This window comes from Squalius cephalus (genome assembly GCF_949319135.1).
Source record: "Squalius cephalus genome assembly, chromosome: 14".
NCBI lineage: Eukaryota > Metazoa > Chordata > Actinopteri > Cypriniformes > Leuciscidae > Squalius > Squalius cephalus.
The window spans coordinates 15294707-15319754 of NC_137135.1; the positions used below are offsets into that span (position 1 = coordinate 15294707).

Sequence of the window (25048 nt, forward strand, 5' to 3'; positions counted from 1 at the left end):
TTTGTCTTACCACCTGCCAAAGTGGAGGCTTCTGCCAGGTGTGTTGCGCTGGGTTCTACACACAATCCAATTCGGATACACTATCCAATCCTCCTTGCTTCGATGGGGTTCATTCCACTGTTACAAAAAGCGCCCTAGAAGCTTCTATTCTACAGCAGGAAGTGAAGTCATTCTTCCTGAAGGGAGCAATAGAGGAGGTTTCTCCTAAAGACTTGAACCGTGGCTTTTACAGTCGCTACTTCTTCGTTCCAAAGAAGGGCGGGGGTCTGCGTCATCTGTATTTTTCCCTCTACAAAGGAAAGTTTAAGATGCTGACATTAAAAACTATCCTGGCGCAGATCAGAGCAAGGGAGTGGTTTCACGTGTCACAGACTTCAGAGGCTCATGGCAGCAGCCTCTCCTGTGCTGCTTTTGGGTCTGCTTCATATGAGGTCATTCCTGTGGTGGGCGAAGCTCAGGGGTATTCACCCTTCTTGGTCAGTCTTCCGTCTGCTGAGAGTTTTGCACAGTGGCTTTCTTGCTCTCTGGAGGTGGAAAGACCCCCCCTTTTTGCTACAAGGGGTCAAGATGGGCATGGTTTGCCGCCGTCAGGTTATGACGATGGACGTTTCCCTGACTGGTTGTGGTGTGGTTGTGGTGTCTTCGAGGGCAGACCGGCCTGCGGTGTTTGGATGGGCGAGCTTCTTTCTTGGCACATAAACTGCCAAGAGTTGCGAGCCATTTCTCTGGCTCTGGATCACTTCCTTCAGGCTCTGATGGGTTGTCATGTTATTTTCAGGATTTCAACATGACAGTGGTGTCCCACATAAATCGCCTGGGAGGTTCGCGGTCGCGCACCCTGAAGAGAGCAGTTCACGTCCCAGGAGCCTTGAACCTCAGCGGACTTCCTGTCAACACAGAAACTCAGGTCGGGGGAATGGATGCTGAACCTCCAAACGGTGGCTGTTTGAGTCGCAAAACTAAACTCAGTGCCCCCTGTGGTTCTCCCTGTCTCATCCGATGCCTCTGGGGATAGATGCCTTTGCTCCTCCATGGTCGGATTTGAGACTATATGCATTCCCTCCGGTCAAGTTGATCCTTGCAGTCCTTTGTAATGTGAGGGAGTGCAGAATTCGCCTCCTATTGGTAGCCCTGTTCTGGCCATCCCAGCCATGGTTTTCGGAGCTGAGCTCCCTTGTGGAGGGGTCCCCGTAGGAAACTCCAATCAGGAGAGATCTGTTGTCTCAGCTCCAGGACAGGATTTGGCATCCTCCACCCGAGATATGAAGACTGTGGTTGTGGCCGATCAGGGGTGGTTGCTAATGGCTTCTGGTCTGTCCGCTAATGTCCGGGAGACCATTGATAACGCTTGTGCGCCTTCTTCTAGATGGTCTTTGAGTCTTGGTGTACAACTTGTGCAGTGGACCCAGTCAGCTGCATGGTTGGTTCAGTGCTGGAATTCCTGCAGGATAAGTTTGTGGCAGGAGCAGCCGAGACTACTTTGAGGGTTTAGAGTCAGAAAAGGTCCCCTTAGGTAGACACCATCTGGTCTCTTCATTTATGCATGGAGTTAGATGCTTGAGGCCTGCACGTCCTGTTAGTGTGATCAACTTGGTGTTATCGGTTGTTTATTATTATTGGAGCCTTCTTTTGAACATTTGGAATCAGCTCCTGACCAGATTCTGACTTTCAAACGTGTTGGGGATCTGCAGGCTCTCTCTGTCAATGAGCCTTGCATTGAATTTTCCCCAGGTCTTGTAAAGGTGTTTCTGCAACCCAGGCCTGGTTATGTCCCCAAAGTTTTTTCCACGTCCTTTCGCTCTCAAGTGTTAGTGCTTCATTCTTTCTGTCCTCCTCCTTTTTCCTCCAGGGAGGAGGAGAAACTCCATTTGCTTTGCCCTGTTCGGCTTTAAAGGTGTATGTGGACCACTCTGGCCAGTGGCGCAAGTCGTCTCAGTTGTTTGTATGCTTTGGGGCGGCTGTAGAGGGCTCGCAACCTCTAAGCACAGGATCTCTCATTGGATGAGAGACGTAATTTCTTTGACTTATGAGGTGCGGAAGCTTCCTTTACCTACAGGCGTTAGAGCTCACTCTACTAGGAGTATTATGTCTTCCCAGGCTCTTTTTAGAGGAGTTCCTTTGGAGGATATTTGTGTGGCAGCAGGTTGGTCCTCTCGGCACAGTTTTATCAAGTTTTATAACCTGGATTTTGATTATTTTATAACCGGGTTATTTATGCATGAACTGGTCCCTTTTGTCCTGCTTGAATTTGGTCTGGCTCAAAAAAAAAAAAAAAAAAAAAAAAAAAGAGAGAGAGAGAGAGAGAGAGAGAGAGAGAGAGAGAGAGAGAGAGAGAGAGAGAGAAGAAAGTTCTTGGGCGAGATCTGGCAGCGCTTAGCTTGGCGAATATGATATTTCGCTCCTATTGCGTCATCGCTACACAGCGTTGAGTGAACCTATGAAAGAGAAAGTCTTTGGTTACCTGTGTTCTCTGAATAGGGAACGAGATGCTGCGTTCACTGCCAAGCTCTTCGCACTGCGGAGGGGGGCTTCTTCGGTGGAAAATCTGAGGATCAGATGCCTCATTCACTGTATTAAGAGTGAGTGACGTAGCTCTGCTGGGGAGGCGCCCGCGCCATCAGCCAATGAATTGGCGTGATTCTATATGGGTTCAGACAATCAGCAGCGCCCAAGGGCGTTTCCCATTGAGTCGCCACGCAGCGTCTTGTTCCTTATTCAGAGAACATGGGTTACACAGGTAACCCGAGACATTTTTGCCACAACTCTGCATAGCCTCATGAAATGTGCTGATGACGAGTGTGTAGAGGTATGGAAATACACATGTTTACATTCAGCTAGGACATCATATCATTGCATTCAGACCGGATGCAATGTTTGGAAGAATATTTTTTTGGTCCTGAGACTTCCACATAAGATAGGCTATGTGTACATTTATTGACATTTAGACTACTTAGTACTTTTACTATTGATTTCTACCAGGATATGAACAGAGTTTAAACCAGAATAATAAAAAGTGTTTATGAAAAAATTGCCAACCCAAGATAAAATCAAATAAAAACACAAAATAAACCAAACCAAACAATGACTTAAGGAATTGAGTCATTGTTTGGTTTGGTTTATTTTGTGTTTTACAATAAAACTGCACGTGGTTTCATTCAATTTGCCTTCAGTGGACTTTATGTGACAGAAAGCTTGAATAAACTCTAGACAGATGTGACATAACAGGACTAACTTTACTAAATATTTTTTCTTGAATAACTACTCCAGCAACGGTTATACATACCAATTCTTAATATATTTATTATAATGTTTCCCTTTATTATTATACTCTTAATAATGTTATCATTAATATGATATATTATAGTTAATGGCAAAAAGTGTTATGGTTAACATTATTTATTATAAGTTTGCTCAGTCAACAGCAACACACACCATATGCTTTTGTGGAAGTCCATGTTGACTTGAACTCGTTTCATGAAAATATATATTACATTTTATGTCCGGTTTTATGGTTTGTAAGTGCATTTCCCTTTTTAGAACAATGTTTACATTTATCCATTATATTCATTTCTTCTTCAAAATATAGGCTACAAGAAGAGAACGAGAGTGAGGAAAAAACAGCTTATATGTAAATTCACGTGAATTTGGTGGCCCTCCTGGGCAAGCAATGTGCACAACACTTGCATCCTCCAGGGCTCTCAGCAGCAAGCTGAAACACACCTCTTGCTCCATCCTGAGTTCCAGAAGGGCCTGATGCTTAGTCTGATGTAGGCCTTAGCAACTGCATAGCAACACCCTGGTAACCACCTAGCAAAACTTAAACAAACACCCAGGATAACAGTCACATAGCAACTACAAAAGTTGACTCAAAACTGCTTCAAACTTATTTTAACTACTTTCTCAAGCCAACATAAAGTTTGTCTTGACAAACCTTTAATCTAGTTTGTTTAGTTATCTTCTGAGGACAAAATAGATAAGGATGTTAACCTAAAACACACGGTTTGCACTTTCAATGATTTCCTTTGTCCCTTTTTTTTCTTTTCTTTTTTTTTCTACTGTGATGCATGTAGACATGTGACAACCAATGATCTACAATAGCCTATGCATAAAATAGGAGATTTTTTTTTCGAGTTACAGCTTGAATTTTGTAAGCAAAAAAAAAAAAAAAGTACCCACAGAGAAGTAGGCTAATATTGATTTTTTTTTTTTTCTTCACATATCATCGCAAGCATTGTAAGCAAGCAATTTCCAAGTTTTAAGCTGACCTTCGTAAAAATCAAACAAACAAAACGGGAGTGTTCCAGAAAGCAAGATTAATTTAGCCTACTGTCACATAGCCTACCCTGAACTCTCTCTGATTGTTTACTCGGAACAAACAAACAAACAAACAAAACAAAAAGCAGTTGTGTTATCTAGTCAATACAATAAGAGGTTTTTTTTCCCTGTTGATAAAAGATTAGGCAAGAATCAGTGAACTGAAATATAGACTACCCAACGTGACCAGACGGCATTTCTTGTTATTTAGTGCCCCCTGCTGTTGGCAATTGAGCAAAGAACAAATGTAGAGTGTAAACAAATGTTATCTGCACATGGGACAGTAAAGTGGCTCCATCAATTTTAATTCTCAGGACGATTAACGGAACAATATGTGAGGTTCGCATGACAAAAAATAAATAAAATCATGAGTGCGTTAAATCCGACTAAAGGGATTAATAGAGCATATATTGACCTAGTGGAAAACGAAATATTGGCACAATTTACTGTCCCGATATTTTTTAATTTACCGTTTTTTTAATTGTGTTAAAGTGGACATATGTAGGCTACATATAGTAAAGCTACTCCTTTAATTAAATCCAATAATAGATAAGGCGTGAGAGAATCATAAATAAAATATATTTTCCAAAATAAGTGTTGTAGTATAACCATCAGGACAGGAGGGATGTGTGAACTGAATTTGGCAACAATGCAGTGAATTACAGTTAAGTCACTGAATATTTTTCATAAATAAAAATAATAACAATTATAGCCTACAAAAATAGTTTAATCCCAATATAGGCTAAGTGTTGTAGTAGCCTATAACATCAGGACAACAGTGATGTGTGAACTTAATGTGGCAATAATACAGTGTATTACAGTGAAGTTGTTGAATATTTTTTATAATAAAATTATAAATTATGCAATAAGACTTTTATCCCATAAATGGATTTCTGTCCATTTCGCGGCGCTGTTTCTCGTCAGCCTCAGATGGTGAGTTAATGGGGACATTATCCCTTTATAGTAGAGCTACTACTCTAACGACATCCACATTTTAAGCAGTTTTTACTGTGGAATTATTTTGTTATGACGCTTTGAACTTGACATTACACAATGCACAAATAACCGCTTATTGCGCCTTCAGCCTAATTCACGGTGCTGTTTCTCAGCCGCCTCAGAGGGTAGGCTACGTTACAGTGGACATAAGCATAATAATATCTCTAGGTAGCCTAATGAAGATATATTAACAAAAAAACGTATATATTATATATAAAACATTTATAAAATACATATAAAAAAGGGCCTCATTGATTAATTTTGCATGGGGCCCCCACTCAGTGTTGGTTCGTCTCTGCACACAGGGTGTGAAGCGTCGCGTCATTTAAAGGGAAGGTCCAAGCGTCAGTAAGCAACAAACGAATAAGTAGGCTAACTGGATTCAGCCTCCTCAGCAGATGTCCAGCTTTAGAGTTTGTCTGATTGTTCAACTCAGTGAATATTTCTGTGCTGGAGAGTTCAGAGCAAGAGCCACATGGAGAACAACAGATGATTCAACATCTCTACTGCAGGTGAGCTTGATGGATTTAAATGTATATTAATAGGCTACATTACAGAAACGTGTTATATAAAACCCCTGAAATTTAGAAATATCTTGCCATATTTTGTTTTAGATTAAAATTCCTTATCAAAAGATGCATTTTTACAAGTTGAAAATACAAAGTCTTATAGGTATAAGTCTTTATAGGCATTTTTTAGGTACTCAAAATAACGTGAATTTGACTTTTTGACTGTGTGTGTAGGCTACATTTATTTGATTATAATTAATCATTTATTTGAAGGTTAATCACATGTTCTTGAACAAACATTTTTTCAGCGAAATTTCAACAGTAAAACAATTATGAAACAAAAGTTAATGTTTCCCCAACTTGACATCTTTGGAAAAATACTCTATAGAGAACACATCTCCATCTTTCAGTTAAAATTTAACCTTCTGAATTTGTGTCAGTTTGGTTTTACTGTGTTCACCCGCTACAGCAAAACATATAGCCTATTAATATTGGATTTTCAGTTCAGAGGGGAAAAAAATATTCAAATAATTTACAATGGACCTAGTTTAAAACATGAAAAACCACTGTTAAACAAACATGAGTTTTGCCTCAAAACCTTTAGGTAATGAGATAGGTCAGTTCTGGCAGGTCACATTAGTCAAGCTCACATCAGCGGACTCTCAGCTGATCCACGTCTACCAAGGAATATGGCGCCTATCACAGCATCCATATACCCTCCTCCATCCCCAGCTCCTCCTCTCGTCCAGTCAGGATTTGGCATTCTGATTCCCCTTTGAATCAGACTAAATACATTAAAATATTGAATTAATGATATCTAATTCATGTTCGTTCTGTTCGGTTTACCCTAAGGGTTATCACTGCTCTCATCCATTCTAGGCTACATGGATGCGCAGGGAGTTCTTGCCCAGAACAGAACCGATACCGCCAATCCAAACTGTATGCTAACTGGCAATCGTATTTGACGATAGTGGTCCTGACAGAACTTTTGTCACGTTACCAGGAAAGTAAGGCATTACTTTTGTTACAACAAAATATCTCTTTTTCAAATTATAATTCAAGTTACTTTTTCCCATTTACTGTCCCCTTGTTGAGAGAAATCAGAAGTAAGTGCAGAGGCGTTGTGTGCGCTGTGTAAACATGATGGTTATTGTAGTTCTAGACTAAATGTGAGCATACATTTAGTCATCTCACTTGCACAAAAACAGATTCAGTATTCCTCAGAATGAATAAAAACAGTGAAATGCAAACACAAATCTACAAAAATGAAATATGTGAAATAATACAAATATTGGCTACTTTATGTATTCATAATGACAATACTAATAAGCAAAAATGACTTTAGATTAACATTACATGATGTTTATTTTTTGTTGTTGATTTTAATGCTGGAGTGTTACTTTCTTGTCCTGCGCCTTATTCTTCTGCAATCCCGTAAGACAGCACATCTGAAAGCACTACCGCAGTGGTTCCCAACCCTGGTCCTGGGATGCGTCTCCATCACTCGGCCATTTTAAAGTCCGCGTGAACCGGAAGTTGCAAACGACTTTTCTCCAGTGTTGTGACGTATTTCCCAGTGAAAAGGAATATTGAACAGAGGGCAGGGTTTTACTCTAGCGCTCCTCCTCTCCATCTCTGCTCATAACAGACTAACGGTTTGAGGGGAGTGGTTAAGCGTTTCCCAACCCAAGCCGTCAAACCTACATCATCAGAGAAGGAACGCCATTCCAGACCGGAAGTAACTTTTCAGACTTTGATTAAAGATTACGACGGCAAACAATTTTTTTCGGTGTATTAACTTGCACAGATTAATTTTTCACCACACGATTAGTAATATGCGCTAACAAAGTAAATAGGGTCAATTTTGATTTCAGTTGGACTTTAAGGGCTGTCTCAATCGCAAAATCCTTCCAGTGAACTGGAACGTTCGCTCCCTAAAAAATCCCATGATACACTGCAAAAACCAGGGAGAATGAATCCCACGCTCCCTTACTGGAAATCAGGTTACATTTCTGAAACACAAAACATAAAACGCATGAGCCATCTCAATAAATACGATATGAGATAGAAGATTTAAAAAGACAAAACTGATTTTTTTTTTTTTTTTTTTTTTATTATGTCAGCATAAATACACATCGCTAGTGTAACCAGTCCTACTCGACCCCTTCAGCGTGGGATTCGACCTCTGGCGTGGGAGGCTAAAGACCGCGGACGCTAGCGCGCTTCTTAAGGCCAGGAGAGTGAGATTTACATGCATTCACCCCCCTAAACCTCACTCCCATCCGGGTCACGGCACCAAATGTAACCGGTTCTACTTGACCCGCTCCGAGCAGGATTAGAACTTGGGTCGCTAGCATGGCGCTAATGACTGCTATCGCTAGCATCAGCATGCCTCTTGAGGCCAGAGGAGTGAGGTTTACACACACAGCTCTTACTGGCCTACGTCTGTTACACCAGACATTGTTAACACATCAAGTAATCATTTATAATTAATATAGGGCTGTAATGTTGTAATGATATGTAACAGAACAATATGTTTAAAATTGAGTAATCACTGCCCCAATGTGTTGTGAACCAAGGTCCTTACCAGTGCCCGGACTTATGTACACGATATAATGATTCACAAGCTCGGGAGCTAGGGAGTTGATTTAGAGATACCCCAGAAATTTACCATGATAATCTCACAGTGTGTTTTGCTTACTTCTACTGCATATGGGACCCAAAAAAAGCCATGAGCATGTACAATTTAGCAGTTAGTTGTTCCAATAAGCCTGGCGATGGCTTTGGGAAACATGTGGATTAAGAAGAGACTAGAATGACTAGCTATCTTATTACAATTACACTGTTAAAGATTTTGGAATAAATGTGGAATTTCATTTTAGTAAAAATAATTGCAATTGATGAAAACTACGCTGACCCATTTTCCACACTTGTTTGATTGATCTCTATGTTCTTCATTGCTGAGGGTGGAGTGAGCATCACATTTTGTGAGTGATGATTTTTCATTCAGAGGAACCTGTCCAACGGGGTTAACTACTGCATTCAGAAGAAGGATCTGCATCCGTGGACTAGAAAGTGATGTTTGTCAAGGACTTAAAGTCTTTTTTTTATTATTGCAAGTGACAGTAACTATATTAATGGTGTTCTATAGTAACCCCAGAAGCCATTGCTTTGACATTCATTCAATTCACTGCTAACTTCACTTAACTTATGGTCCTGTAAAAACATTTAAGGTTAAACCCTTGTGCATATGGACATTTTTGTCCGTTTCAGTTTTGTTTTTTCACTTTGCCTGTGTTAATGCTAACTGCATAAAATTTGGCACAGGTGTGTATTTTTATAGGAATTTTACTATTTCACCCCCATTTGCTTTAAAAAAGCACCCCCATTTGCCTTTTGGACAAAAACGTCCCCATTGAAACCCATTAAAACTGCAATTTTTAATCCCTGGGCCATTTAACTATAAAATGATGCAATCTTTGTAAAAGGAGAACTCCGGTCAATTTTAACATTGAGCTCATTTTTTTGTACATTTGGAGTGCTGTCAATACAGAGAACAACGACGACGATTGTCGAGTTCACGTGCATTGGTTTAGTACCTATGATCATGCGCGTGAACTCGACAATCGATTACTATGGACTTCGACCGAAAACAGGATGTAAATACAGGTATGTGTGCTGGCTGAATAAACATCATTTTTATCCATATCTTTCACATCTACTGCAGTCAGATTGACTCGTGTTCACTCCGAAGGAATCACTCACATGACCTGTGCACTTGTAATGACACATCAAGGATGTTAAGAGGCTAAAAGCAGGTTTAAAACTTGCCCCATTGAAGTCAACAGGGTGCAAATTTTAAAAAGAGGATAACACGGTGTAGGCAACACCGATTTTTGTCGTTGTTCTCTGTATTGACAGCACTCCAAATGTACAAAAAAATGAGCTCAATGTTAAAATTGACCGGAGTTCTCCTTTAAGAGGCTTTCATTCTGTTGGCAAGGCTTCAAAAATGTAATTTGTACTATTTTTTACCAGATGGTGCCATTTTTTCAGGTTTGGCCTATAAAGCAAATACTCACTTTATTCCTGTTTTCTGCTTCTGCATATTATAGAGCCAATTGGATAAATTATGCAACGATAGTTCTGTGGGTGTGTTGGTATGGATGTCAGAGTGTGGTTGGTATGTGTGTTATAAATAAAATATGTGTGTGTGTTTGTACTGTAATATTGAGAGAGAAAAACTCAACTGCAAATAACAAATCCAATCACTGTGTGCACCAGAGTTTTGCTGGCATCCAATGGGGAAAAATCTGTTATTGTGCCCAAACAAAATCTTACCGAAAGCTCCTTTTTTAACCTCAAATTTGGAACACAACTTATTTAGATTCATGGCTTTGATTTTTTAGCCGTTTTAGAGTTCAACTTGTTTCATAAAATATATATTTTATATAAAATAATGTTAATAAATATTTTTCATAAACTTAAACCTATATAACTTTTTTTTGTTGATTTACTTATTATTATTATTCTTTTACTTAAGCAATAATCTGCCAATGGTCTTCTTTAAAATGAGACCAAACTTAAGTCTGTGCTCCCAAGCTTCAAATTTGTATGACAGTTTTTTGTCCACTAAGTACCTATGTGTAACTTTTTTTAATTGATGGGTTAAATAACAAAGAGTTTAGTCTCATTTAGCAGATGCTTATATACAGTGACTTACAGTACACTGTGTGTTTGCAGTATACAGCTACATACTGTGTTATGCTTTCTGTTGCTACAGCACAAGTAAATTAAATACACATGGAGGGTTGATTTCAGGATGATGATATTGACTTTGCAGGGCTGACTGGCGTGTGTTTCAGGCCGGCCATCAATAAACAGGCTAACATGAACAAATACTCCTTTGCTTTTGTAACTAATCAGAGTTTACCATTCTTATTAACGGTCATGGTGGATGTTTTTTTTGTGTGTGTATGTGTATTTTATTGTTGCAGTCATAATGACCAATCAAACTTGGTTGATGAGCGTGTTTTTAAGTTCTGTTTTAAAATTCATTTTGATATTTTTTGGGGGGACTGAAATGTGTGCGGACCCAGTATCTCTCCTGGATGGACTCCTATGGGAGGGATCACCTATCTCAAGCACAAGGGATTTCACAGTGGGGATGGCTCTGGCTAAGGTGTATGTGGCCACTATCTCTGCTAACCACTCACCTTTTGATGGAGCCTCGGTAGGGAGACATTCTTTGGTGTCTCAGTGCTTGAGCTGTGTCAGACAACTGAGGCCTATCTGCCGGTCGTGAGTTCTCTTCTGGGACTTGCCATTGGTCCTATGAGCCCTGACAGAGGCCCCATTTGAGAGTCGGTTCCAGAAAAGTAGCTGTATTACTAGCCTTGATGACACTTAAAAGGGTATCAGGCCTTGTCAGTTGCCTTATCCTGCTTGGATTTTGCTCAGGTTGATATCAGAGCCATATTTCACCAAAAGTTCCTTCTTCAACTGGTCAGCCAGTTTTTTTACAGGCTTTCTTGAGACGCCGGAGCAGGAAAGCTTGCATCGGTTATGTCCGGTCTTGCCTTCAGGATCTATGTCCACCGCTTAGACCAGTGGCGTAAATCCTCTCACCTGTTCATTTGCTTTTGTCTTGTAAAACAGAGGTAATGTGGTCACCAAGCAACAAATTTCACACTGGATTACGGATGCTCTCATCCGTGTTTTAAGCCCCCAACAGCGCCTTCCAGGCAGCGAGGGGATGGGTAGGTTTAAGGTTGAGGGTAGGGTTAGCTGCCTCTAAGGAGCCATTGGGGGCTTAAAACACCATCGAGCATGAGGTGCATGGCATTGCCTCACCTATAGGGGTCAGGGCTCAATACACTAGGAGTATGGCATCTTCCAAAGCTCTTACTAGGGGTGTTTCATTGCATGATGTGTGTGCTGAGGCAGGCTGGTCCTCTCTGCACACATTCATCAGGTTTTACAGTTTAGATGCGGATTCAGCCGCAGAATCTCATGTACTTCAGGGCTGATCCAAGTTGAGTTGCGCTCAATAGTGTTCTGTGCTTATACACAGCCATGACATAGTGACAGAGTTGAGGTAAAAAACCTGTAGATATTCACATTTATTCTAAGTCTTACTGCAAAACATTTCATTATGGCTGAATACCATGAGCAAAAATCAACAGGCTAAAGAACACAGACCCAAGGAACTTTTGCCTATGGTTTAAAAATACCATAGCAAAAACAACTAGCCTAATATAAATTTCAAGCATTATTAAAGACAAGTACACTCAGTAATTAAAAAAGAACAAATAAACAAATTAGCAATCGCACAAATAAATAAAACTGAACAAAGATATGATTTAAATAAACAGTGTTTTAAGATTTTCAGGTATTCGGGTAAAGAAACAGTAATCAAATGTAAAATATGCTGCACTTAATGCATAATTTTTTTTAGGGAATATTGTGCTGCTGTAACTTTAAGAGCTGCACGAACCCAATATACTGTTACACATGCGTTTTCTTTGTCAACTGTTTACGTTCACTTAAGACCATAGACAGTAAAAGAAATGGACACAGCGACCCCATAGACTTCAACGGAGACAAGTGAAGTAAATTAGAAGCACTCACTTCCTGATGGCTGAGCGTACTGCGCAGCCTCAAACTGAGCTTGACGACGTAGATGTGACGTGAGCAACCCGTCTGTCTTCTAGTAATTGTGCCAAGAAAAATCAGAATCATTCCCTTCCGAATCTTGCAGAGACGGAGAGCGTGAGTAGGAGCTTTCCATGAGCTTGGAGCAGCAGCAACTTTCTGACTCTCTATGGGGTTCTCCCTTGACTTTATCGGACTTTATGCCTCCACGTCCCCCTGATTGCCTGCGAGCTTCTCCTCCTGTCTGTACAGTAATTTCTCTCCTGTGCGACAGAGAGTCGCGTGGTTATGACGCAATCGTTAGCGTATTTTTACAAAAACGGCTTCTACGTTGCGGCCATAGTGTAAGATAGAAGGCTCCATCTTTTATACATTGTCATGTTTCTTTAGAAATAAACAATGGACAAATGGAGTCTTTAAACGCCTCAGATGTAAAGTTATTCGCTGTCAAAGTGACGCCAAAATGAATGGGAGTCAATGGAATGCTAAGAACAGGTGATGGCTTGTTAGCCAATGGATGCCCCCATAGAAGGTAAGCTTTCCGGGTGCTGGATTACCCCCTTGCTTAAGACATAACTGACTGTGTTTACGAGAATATGTTGACATATATTTGAGTGTATTTGTCCGTTCAAGTGCAAAAAGATGCAGAAGAGAACTCAGTTCAGTATCGAGCAACACTATCAGTATGAGAGGTGACTTTCTGTGCGCACGTTTTGGATGTGTGCGCAGCACAGAAAACAGCGCACGTGTCTTCTTGCGCTTGAATGGTTTAAAATCACATTAAACTGCGCACAAGTGGAATCGAAATGCGCATTTCTTATCGAATCACCGGTTCTTGGAAATTTGGTTTCTAAAATGTAACCGGTTCTAGATACCCATCCCTAGTTACGTATGATGATGATTCAGGCGTCTATTAATGAACTCGGTCACGCACTATGTCAAGTCACGACATCCATAAAGCTTGGCCAATTGACTCGTTTTGACACATGCTTCAGACACCGGCTCATGTGAAAGCATTCCCATAGTGTCAATGCCATGACACAGCATCTCGTTCCCTTCTCAGGGAACCGGGTTACATGTAACCTGAGACGTTTTCCTCTTTGATGTACACTTTCAACTAATGTTTTAATTCAGAGTTAGTATGAATTAAACATGTATTATAATACATATATGCCTTCATTCAACCTACAATATTAACTATTTAGAGTTTGAAATGTCCTATTTGTCTTCACAGAGTAATCAAACATCAGGAATCCCCCAAAGATGCAATACAAAGCATGCATCAGACTTTTAAAGGACAAAGATAATCTCATCTTTCCAGCCATCTTCAGTTCATGATGAACGTGACCACATTCGCTCTGAATCTCTCCAGTTTACTCAATGGGACAGATGCACCGGTCTCTGGTCCCGTCAACTGGAGGACAGCAATGATCACTCTCATAACCATTCCACTCTCCCTCATCACCATTATAGGCAACGTCCTGGTCATGATCTCTTTTCGGGTCAACCCACTCCTGAGGACAGTGAGCAATTACTTCCTCTTAAGCTTGGCCGTGGCTGACTTCATTTTGGGCGCCATCTCGATGAACCTCTACACTACCTACATCCTGATTGGCCAGTGGACTTTAGGAAACCTAGCCTGTGATGTGTGGTTGGCTGTGGATTATGTGGCAAGCAATGCCTCTGTTATGAACCTGCTGGCCATTAGTGTCGACCGCTACCTCTCTGTCATGCGACCTCTGACCTATCGAGCCACTAGAACACCCAGAAGAGCTGCAGTGCTGATTACTCTAGCATGGACTGTCTCCTTTGTGCTTTGGGCTCCAGCCATTTTGTTCTGGCAGTATATAGTGGGTGAACGGACCGTTCCAGAATTCCAGTGCTCAATCCAGTTCCTGTCTCAGCCTGTGATCACATTTGGAACAGCCATCGCTGCATTTTACCTGCCAGTAAGTGTTATGGTTGCGTTGTACTGGCGGGTGTATCGAGAGACAGAGAAACGCTCTCAGCAGCTAGCTGGACTGATAGCATCACAGGGAGGACGCACTGGAAACACATCTCAGGTGAGTTTTACATTAAAAGGGTTGTCCATTATTTAAAATTTGAGTGGGTACAGATATCGTGGCTACTAATTAAAAAAATCTTTACGACAAATTATTAATTTGTGGTCACATTTGATTAATTTGTTCCCTTTAGTGTACTATTTGATTAAACTAAAATGAGGGAATGATTTGTTACAACATGGTCGTGATTTACCTAAAACAAGGAAACAAATTAATAAGTCATTATCATTGTGACCTAACAGCGTTTTTCGCCTATAGTAAGGAAGGATTCAGATGCAGCCTTACTAATGTTTGTGCTGTTGTTTTTCTACCTAAAATAACATCACTTCCTGGAGGATGATGTAAGGAACAGGCTTTTGTTAGTTATAGAGATTATACAAAAGACTTGTACAAAAGAATGGGAAAACCAATACATTTATGATCAATTCAAGCAATAATCCAGAGAAAAATTATTATTATGAAAAAAATAAGGTACAACTTAAAATACAACAACCAATCATGATGTGCTACATGCTATTGCTAGTCAGAGCCAGTGTTATTTTAGTAATATTTATGTAGTAGGCTATTATAGTATTTATTAATATTTTTAGTTAATTTTAATTTGTATATTTTCAGTAATTTTAGTAAACTTCAACCTCCCAGGGCAACATATATATTTTTTGTTTAAGTTTTTTAAGTTTAAGTATTTCATCAAATATTGATTCCCCCCGAAAAAGTTTTTTAGATTTATCATTCTAGAGAGCTTTCACTGGACAGAAAATGACTGAAACCTATGTGTATAAAATAATCCTTTTGGTCCATTTTACTTTTTAAAAAAAGGTTATAAATTTCATATTTTTATTTCTGATAAATGTGTAATTTGTCAGTTTTTTGGAGCACATTAGCATACAGATCGACTTGAAGACACAAAAATACTAATTTGGATTTCATTGGGTTTTAAATAAACTTTGTTAAAATCATTCCAATTTAAGTGAACTAATAAATGACATTTATAGATGAAAGAGCAAAGATGTTAATTTTTATTTGTCAATATTTTTTGTCTCCCAGAGATCTTGTCAAAGCAATTCTCGCAGTGTTGAGGATGTGAGACCACAAACAGACCAGAAGCAGCACAGGAAGGGACAAAGGACCATCTGTCCCACCATCACCCATCAAACAGCAGCGTGGTGGAAGAAACGAAGGGAGAGGGACGAGACGTCCAACTCATATACCACATACAGCCATCCACAGATGGACACGGACCACATTTCTCCAAGAACAGACGACAGTAACAAATACATTCCACTTGCTCGAATGGATAAGACTGCAGTCAATAATCAATCCATGCGGAGCTGTCACTCAGGCAGTCAGAATTCGCTTAATTCGCCTATGAGTCCTATAACCACAAGTGCTGCTCAACCTTCTGCTCTATCACTGACCACAGGCCAGCAGGGCCGGAAAGCCCGGACCTCATGTCTGATCAGGGAGAAGAAAGCGGCCCGGACCCTCAGTGCCATTCTCCTGGCTTTCATTGTGACATGGACACCCTATAACATCATGGTTCTAGTGTCCACTTTCTGTGACGACTGTGTTCCTGAGGGGCTGTGGCAGCTGGGATACTGGCTCTGCTACGTCAACAGCACAGTCAACCCTCTCTGCTACGCGCTCTGTAACAAGCACTTCCGGGTCACGTTCAAGGCACTGCTGCTGTGTAGGTGGAAGGAGCATAAGAAGGGGATCAGGTGGACCCCAACAGGAAATGGCTGATTTCATCACGACATTTATTAAGAGTTGGATTTTCTATTCATGATATTGGTGATTCAGCACTGGTTGACCAGTCATGAGTTCAGGGACAAATACTGATCTATATTAGGATGCCAGAGAGCATGTGGGCTTGAAAAGATCCCAGAGATCAAGGTTGTGCATCAAATATACGAGGTTCAGATTGTCTGTTTGTGTAATCACGTTTTGGCAGGGCATGTAGCAGTTTTCAGGGTTGAATTGCCTAACTTTGACACATTTAAAATACAAATGTAGCATCTGGGTATGTGTTTATCAAGCATAAACTCTTTAACGTACAAATTTGCACTAGAGCTATAGACATTATATTAGTAGTGTGACATGCAAAACTTTTTTCTAATTCTGTGAAAAAATTTGTCATGACATTATATAAGATCTTAAATTATTATAAAATGTTTCATCTAAAATCTTGCAGTTAAAAACAAAAGCTATTTTAAAAATATATTCTTATATCTCATGCATATTATTTCACATGTGGATGTTTTACTGGGTCTTTGTGGATCTCAGAGCTGTTAGACTCTATACACTGATACATTGCAGTCTTTATTTACTGTGCTAGTAGTGGTCATAAAAAATACTCTAAGATTATTTCTCTGTTACATGTATGTTTATTATGGAAAGGCCAATATGAAAAATGTAAATAAAAAAAGACAGAAAAATACAGCATTTACATTCAATACCAAATACAAACTGACATGATATACCAAAAAAAAAAAAAAAAAACTAATACAAAACGATACAGTACTCACGATAATTCAATATGGTTAGTCAACAATAATAGATATTGATTATATCACATACAAAATTCTACTACGAAAGATAACCCGCCTTATGAGAGTGTTTTGTGGGAATAAAATGGATCAATGAGTGAATCCAGAAAATGTAGCAAAACATGATGATATGATAATAAAAATTAAAAATGCAGCACCATCTTCTGGTTTTTGAATCTGGACCTTGGCACAAATACTTCCTGAAAGAATAACTTGCAAGAAAATAATTATATACGACAAAGATAAACAGGGATGCACTACTTATACAAATGAATATTTAAATCCATAACATCCTTAAAAGGATTAAGCCATATGTTTGCTCTATGTAAACAAATGTATCTTGAATGAGCAATAAAGAAAAAAAATATTTGGCAATGCATAAACAGGTGCTTAATCATCTGAACCATTGGCCCCAACATGAAGGAATGTGGAAATACTGCACATAATGCATGAAGTGTATATAATCTATCTCAAATGCGCCCTCTGTAATTTCAAACACTGCTCATGATGTGAGTAACAGTCATAGCAAAATAAAATCCAAAAACAAAGGCTATGTTAGGGGCAATGATTTCTCTTCCAGCCTCTCCATCACTCTGGAAAGTCTCACAACAGTTTAAGTGTGTTTCTGCGTGTTCTTCAAGGTAGACTGTTGTCGCGGTTCCTCCGTCACTCCATTGCGGTGTTCTGGCTCTGATAAATAGAGGCCTTGTCCTTCAGAAGAGCCAGACACAGGTGGCAACTCCAGCTTCCTGTAAACATGATTAAAGCCAAATACTGATCAGCAGCAGCAATGCATAACTATAACTAGTACTAACTAAAACAGCAATAAATGCATAAACTCGTATAACCTTGCCGTTTTGGTGTCAAAGACGTGTCTTCACAAGACTAGTTTGAATATGCACACAGACATGAGATTTGAGAACTTTTCAAAGCATACTGACTTTACTATTTGGCCTTTTCTTCACACAATGCTATTGTACTGCATCATAAGACTTGGACTAAATCACGCAAGTCAGTAGTGTGACATGCAAAACATTTTTATTTTTACTCTCATGCCACAAGTTCTTCAATTATAATTATATAAACGTCAATCTAAAATCTTGATGATCGCTTTTTTCTTATCTCATGCATATTATTTTGAATGTTTTACTGGGACTTTGTGGATTTCAGAGCTATAGTACTCTATATTAGGGCTGCTCCCTAAAGGTCAACTAAATATTACTCGATGAGAAGAGGCTTGGTTGGTTGGTTGCAGAAAAGTGGCAAAGTCATGCACTCAATGACGGACAGAACGTTAACATGTTGGTCCATTTGTGGGATCATTTTGAGAGGGTAAAGGATGACCCCAAAAAGGTGACGTGCAAACTCAGCGGGCAAACTTTCACCTATCATTCATCAAACTCAAACATGGCTTATCATTTGAAACATGCAAGTAGTAGTCTAACGTTAGTCACTTTACTTCAAACATTAATGTTAACCTAGATAGTATTACTGGGAACATATCCAAGTGTTTGTGCAGAGTGTGGAAGCTAAATTAGTAACACACCATGATGTTTAACTTAACATGCTTTTCGGTCTATAGGCACATCCACTATACAGCCTGTATGTAGGCCTGGAATGACGCTTCGGCGTAATGGATTACGCACTTTGTGTTCATCCCTAATCCACTGTCATATTTCACACAAAACAAAACTCTAGAGCAGATGCTAATGGCTAGTATGGCAGCGCCGCTTAATACGAACCTACACATTTTCAAGACTGCAGATGAACGCAAATCATTTCTCCATCTCTGTGAGTAAACTAAACCCGTCAAGGCTCTCACATTATATTACGTGGCAGACAACCAGTTGTCCAGTGCGGTTCCGTTCATTCAGCGCGGGTTTGTCGAGAATGCAGCCCTACTCTATATACAGATACATCTCAGTGCAGTCTTTATTTACTTTACTGGTAGCAGCATAGGCATAGAGATGCCCCACTCTCATTCTATTGAAAGAATCAGTGTAGACATTCTTAAAAATTTGTACTTTTTGCATTTCACAAAAGCTAAAAAGTAAAATAAAACTGTCTGCACACTTGAATCCTTTCAGCAAATTTAATAGCCAAGCTTTCGGTCAAACGACCATCCTCAGGGAAATGCCCTGAGGATGGTCGTTTGACCGAAAGCTTGGCTATTAAATTTGCTGAAAGGATTCAAGTGTGCAGACAGTTTTATTTATCTTTTGAGATCTTCAGTTGTGTTTGTCTGGCACCTTGTTGTTCGTGAGTGCGGTGTTACTCCTACAAAAGCTAAAAAGTCAAATGAGTCTAGAACGACATGAGTTTGAGTAAATAACGACTACATTTACATGCACCCTCGTAATGCGATTATAATGACGTTTAAGCAATTTTGCAATTAAAATGTACCTCATGAAAACGAAATACTTGGATCAAATTGATGCAATTAAGCTCATAATCATAGTAAAATATGTGGCTTAAGCCAAACTTCTATTCCATCTCTAGCCAAAATGCGCTTGTGACATACACGGATGGATGATGTTTTCAAGCGCAGATTCGTATACATAGCAGTAAAGAAGGCATCACATTTTTTGGGGTGCTTAAGAAACTAAGCTTATATTGACAACGTATCGAGATATCAATAAAACTAAGTATATTCATGGTCGAATACATCGAAATGGAGACATTTTAGGCATGTAAGAGGAAAAAATCCAATACGTCCATAGAAATGTGTTTTTGCATTTGACGCAAGTAGAATAAAACAGTGGCCAGTAACACACTTACTGTATGTGAGTACATTATTTGTGCTGTGCATTTGGATAATGAATAATGGCGGTAAAAATAACCACAATTCTTAGGGAATAATGAAAATTGCATGGAAAAGGGTGTGAAGAATGGGAGTTTGCTTGTGTGAGTCCTTACTCCAATTATTGTAAAAAAAATGTTTTTAATTATTGGTGCACATGCAAATGATTGCTAGTACCTTCTGGAGGGTCTGACATGGGAGGGCTGAGGCAGTACATGTGGTATCCTCTGTCACAGTCATCACAGAACAGAAGCTGGTCCTGGGAAAGAGGATTTAAACACATTAGCAGGTGGTTTTCTGTATAAGGGGTTTGTTTGACTGATAATGTGCGGAGACTCACGTCATTCTCAGATGTGCCACAAACATTGCAGCACTTGCACTCAATGCACTGCCAGCGGTAAGTCTTTACGGCTGCCATCATCACGGCAGTGAACTGCAGGCACGAAGGATGTCCTTATGAGGGATAAGAGAAAAATGCCATGCATGAATTACGAGCATCTGAGCGTAGAGGTTTAGATTTCGTTCTGTGCCTAGGTGTCATACCTGAACGTCCACAGTCAGAGCAAGACACCAGCTCTTCAGACTGGCCTGTTTTCTGGTTCATGTTGGAGTCACCCAGGCAGAAGTCGCAATAGTCATTGGGTAATGCCAGGCCATTGGGTCCTTTTTTAGGGGCTGTAATAAAACAGAGCATCAGATCAACTGTTTTCCTGCTTCCGTTAATGTTTTGACAAGCAGGACTATCCAAATTGAATAGAATAGAACAGAACATCTTGTTAAATCCTTTAAAGCAGGGTTCCTCAAACTCGGTCCTGGAGGGCCACTCTCCTGCACAGTTTAGCTCCAACCCTGATCAAGCACACCTAGCTGTGAGTTTCTAGTGATCCTGAAGACATTGATTAGCTTGCTCAGGTGTGTTTGATCAGTGTTGGAGCTAAACTCTGCAGGACAGCGGCCCTCCAGGACCGAGTTTGAGGAACCCTGCTTTAAAGTGATAATGCACAAGTGATGTGTAATGACCGCATACTGTGCAGTCATCATGAATGAACTCACTCTTGGGTTCCTCTTGTGGTGCAGGGGTGTGAATCTCAGGTTCTTCTTTGTCTTCTCCCTCCTCATCAGCCAGGTGAGAGTGAGTGTAGTGGTAACTCAAGCCTGGTCTGTTCTTATAGCGTTTCCCACAGACTATTAAAAAGAAAAGGTTTCAAATTAAAACGGTCGTGTAAAAAGCGTTATGCATTATGGAAAACAGGATTTTCATTGATCTTTTAGCATAAAGGCTTTCAATGTACTATGTAACTTTCACAATCAAAGCTCCCTCTCCAGATGACAAAACGATTGATGGGAACTAAGCTGCAGACATGAACCACTCAGAATTCAGCTGACATCAAGTTTCAGCAACTTAATGAACAAAAGCAGTACGCAAGGTTAGCCAAAAACATATTTGCATAGACTACTGTTCAAAAGTTTGGGGTCAGTAAAATCTTGTAATATTTTTGAAAGAAATAGTTTTTGTTAGAGATTTCTTATGCTTACCACGGCTGCATTTATTTGATAAAAAAAAAAAAAAAAAAAACTGTGAAAAAAGTAATACTGAGAAACTATCACATTTTAGTATATTTTGAAATGTAACTTATTCCTGTGATACCAAAACATGAACTTCCAACAGCCATTCCTTCATATGTCCAAAATAACATGTCCAAACTCACTGTCACAAGCATACGGTTTGTCTCGTTCTTCCTGGGCAGCTGCAGCAGCTTCCATTTTCTTTTTTCCATTCCCAACTCCTCGACCCTGGCAGATTAAAATGACATTTTATTAACTCTATTCCTTCAGGCCATCGTATGACCAGTAGGCACCATCACAAGAGGAGATTATCAGTGGTTAATACTGTATCAATATTCAATTAATTAAGCAACAGCAGACTAGGCACGGTACCTTAGACTTCCCTTTTCCTCGTCTTTTTGGAGTTTCCTCCTCAAAATCTTCATCGTCCAGATCATCCAAGTATTCTTCGGGCTCAAGGATCCTCTGAGAATGACAGGAAACAATCAGGCCATGCAATCATACTGAAAATACACGAAAAGCCCAGAGACATAAGAGGCCATATTGAAAAGCCCTGCTATATACCTTCCTGATGCGTGTGGATCCACTGTGGCTGCTGGCCGTGCTGGTTCCAGTGATCTCAGACAGACTGGTTTCTTCCTCAGGTGGTCTGAGCTCTGTGGGCACTCTTTTATCCAGCGGCTCTCCTTTCAGCAAGGCTTCCAGACTGCTCCCATCCAACGGGCCCAACACATCTTTTTTCAGGCCCAGCTCCAGCTCAGCTTTGGAAACATGCCTCTCTTTAATCATTTAGTAATGATTTATAATCTAATTTTAAATATTTTTTCTGACTAGCATATCTCAATCTTTTTTGTCTAAACGTTTTAACCATGTAAAGCTTGACCTATGAAATATTAGCCCAAAATATCTATTTTGTCAAGACCAAGACAAGACCAGCACTCCTCAAATGTTTGAGAAATGTCTTATATTTAATCAATAAATACAATTAGAATTTGACACTATAGAGCTGACACCAATCAAATCACTAAAACATAACATTCATCTTTGTGTTGCAGAGGTGGCACAGAAGTTGCATCTGAATTGGTACAATTACATCTGCATAAATAATGTTGAGATTAATGTTTTAAAAATAACATTTTGAATATAGAAATGTGATGGAAAAATAAAATGATAGGTCTACCTTTAAATATGAAACTGAAATCAATGAGTGAGTCACGGAATAATTTATTCAACTGATTTGTTTAAAGCAGCTGATTAAATTTGTCTAAAATTGACAAGACCAAGTACAAATGCGGTCGAGGCCGAGACAAGACCAAGACCTTTAAAAAATGGTCTCAAGATCAAGAACGGTCACGAATACTACAACACTACTATTTTTTTTTTTTTTAATTGAATCATTTATTGAAACTATAGACAAAATCTAAAAAAGAAGAAGCAGCAGCTTGTATGCGTTTCTGTTGAGTATCGTATTTGATACATCAGCCTTTTATGGCTCATATGACATGGGAGAATATGAAGCCCATTCTCAAGGAGAAAAAAATACCACCATTTTTATTCAAATATGCAATTTGCTGCAGTTGTTGTCATTTATATGGCCAAAAGTAAGATGAAATTCTGATAGTTTGTAATGTAAATCAATGAGATTTTTATAATCAGTTGTCTCACTATATCTCCCAAAAATATGTCTTAGAAAGATGATATTTAAATGCTCAGCTTTATGACCAAAGCTCTGTAGTTTTAATTGCAATTCACTGGTGCTCATATATTGATATTAATATTGATACTCATATCCTAATATGATTGTTCTAAAAATGATGTGTGATTTATCAAGTTAACCTCAGTTGCTTCAGCCTATAAATGCTTACCTTGAAATATTACTAACAATATAAAAGTTATTGTCACATTTACTTTATAAAAATCAGAATAGATTTCACAGCAAAAAGACATGTACCATGACCTGAAGGGGGGCATTTTTACAATTCAACTAAAAACTCTTTTACACTGGCTAAAGAAATATAAACTATCATTCAGATGACATGTAGAAGATTGTGTGCAACAGGTTTTCCATCGAAGTTATTCATCAGAAGTTTAGAGACCTTAGAAATTTGCATACAACAAGAAATCTACTACTAATGTTGTGACAGAATACCAGATTTGAGTGGAGGAAAAACTAGAGCAGGGTCTTCTGGTGGGTGAGCTCTTCTTTTCTTCCTCCAGCGCCGGGCGGGATATGTGTACAGCTGTCCTGGTGCTGTACCTTAAATAGTAATCATAAAGTCTGCATGTCAGTTACAGTAGGACAGACTGAGAATAGAATCAGCGTAAATGGGCTGATGCCAAACCTGCGCTCCTGTGTCTCTTCTCCATCCAAATGTAGCAGTTGCTTTGAGCAACTCCAGTCTGGGAGTCCAGGAAGGGCATGAGGATGCTCCTCTCGGCACACAGTCGGGCGTTATAACTATGACACTGCTCCAAAGCATCTTTGTAGTACTGTTCTCCAAGTCTTCATTCCACACACAAACAAGAGAGAATACAAGCATATATAAGTTTCTACACAGCATGCGATTTAGATTTACTGTTTAGATGCACATATATACTTTACATTAGTTAGGCTAAATCTTAGTCTTGGGAAGATAACGGCCCTTACGAAAATTAACCATGGTTTTACTACAAAAAAACATGGCAACCACAAATTAACTATGGTTTTGCTACACTAACCATAGTTTAACTATGGCATTTGTAGTAATACTGTGGTTATAAAAACTGTAATCAATCCACCAAAAAAACATGGTTACTACACTTATTAATAAATACAATAAAACAATGGTTAATTTTCGTAAACGGGAGAGTATTTTTAATTTACATTTCGTGCGTCACAACGAGCTGATATGCAAACAATAGACATCAATGGACCCCAATGTAATGTATTCATTTTTGCCAGTGTTAAAAAAAAAAAACCAACGACAATTTGATAGACATTTCTTAAAAAGTTGGAGAACAGAACGCAATAAAAAAGCAAACTAACCAGTGACTGGTTAGTGTAACTGATTTAAAAAGTAGACACATGGCTGTAACCCTCTTTGATGTCACAGAAAACGATGAATGAACGAGGAGCAGATTAACGTTAGATAACCAAACACCACCACAATACTTCAGCCTGACTTTAGTATATAAAACCATCCCAATTCAACAATAATTTAAGAATATCATATGGTGATTCATTCAAAGAGTTTAAAAACTACATGTACTCACACTTTGACGATATTCTCCACGGCAGTCGCCATTGTTTTGCTGTAGTGGGCTGTTGTTGTCTTCACTGCGCATGCGCATTGGAACCTTTTTGAATCAACGATACGTTCTTATCTTTACATGAAAAGATTTCCGTCATAGCAAATGGAAGCTGACCACAATATTTTTTTTCCGGAAAATTTTTACAAAATATTTTAACGAAACACAAACGATACTACTAGAAAGCCAAAACAACTCAAAACCATTGATCTCATTCTGCGATGGGCGTGGTTACGTTTAAATGACGTCTTCCGTCCGCACCGCCGCCATTTATATCTCACCGCCATTTTACATCAACTCAGAAGAGAT

The 25048-nt window shown here is 39.3% G+C and overlaps 2 protein-coding genes across 3 annotated transcripts; one reads left to right on the forward strand and one right to left on the reverse strand.

The window, feature by feature from the left end:
• The first annotated feature begins 5679 nt into the window (after nt 1-5679).
• chrm1a (cholinergic receptor, muscarinic 1a) lies at nt 5680-17020 on the forward strand. Its single transcript, XM_079893421.1, has 3 exons — nt 5680-5822; nt 13708-14536; nt 15584-17020. The coding sequence occupies exons 2-3, from the start codon at nt 13808-13810 to the stop codon at nt 16280-16282; spliced, it is 1428 nt and encodes a 475-aa protein (XP_079749547.1). The 5' UTR covers nt 5680-5822; nt 13708-13807; the 3' UTR covers nt 16283-17020.
• On the reverse strand, nt 16907-24989 carry dpf2l (D4, zinc and double PHD fingers family 2, like). Of its 2 annotated transcripts, XM_079893423.1 has the most exons (11): nt 24704-24989; nt 23794-23954; nt 23601-23708; nt 22016-22212; nt 21824-21916; nt 21595-21679; nt 20939-21070; nt 20429-20560; nt 20226-20338; nt 20063-20144; nt 16907-17834 (listed from the first exon to the last, which is right to left on the reverse strand). In XM_079893423.1, exons 1-11 carry the CDS (start codon nt 24733-24735, stop codon nt 17752-17754), a joined length of 1218 nt encoding a protein of 405 aa, XP_079749549.1. In that variant the 5' UTR covers nt 24736-24989; the 3' UTR covers nt 16907-17751. The 2 variants fall into 2 exon arrangements, with proteins under 2 accessions (XP_079749549.1, XP_079749548.1); XM_079893422.1 differs by having other exon boundaries at nt 20063-20338.
• Between the last annotated feature and the right edge of the window lie 59 nt (nt 24990-25048).

Bases quoted from the DNA above. Each gene is read 5' to 3' on its own strand.
- dpf2l (XM_079893422.1), bottom strand. From the start codon at position 24,735: ATGGCGACTGCCGTGGAGAATATCGTCAAAGT. The intron at 22,213-23,600 runs GTATTCTGTCAC...ATGTTTCCAAAG, and splicing joins TTTTCCTCCACTCAAATCTG to CTGAGCTGGAGCTGGGCCTG. The intron at 20,561-20,938 runs GTGAGTTCATTC...GTTTTATTACAG, and splicing joins ACCACAAGAGGAACCCAAGA to CCCCTAAAAAAGGACCCAAT.
- chrm1a (XM_079893421.1), top strand. From the start codon at position 13,808: ATGATGAACGTGACCACATTCGCTCTGAATCTCTCCAGTTTACTCAAT. The intron at 14,537-15,583 runs GTGAGTTTTACA...TTTGTCTCCCAG, and splicing joins GCACTGGAAACACATCTCAG to AGATCTTGTCAAAGCAATTC.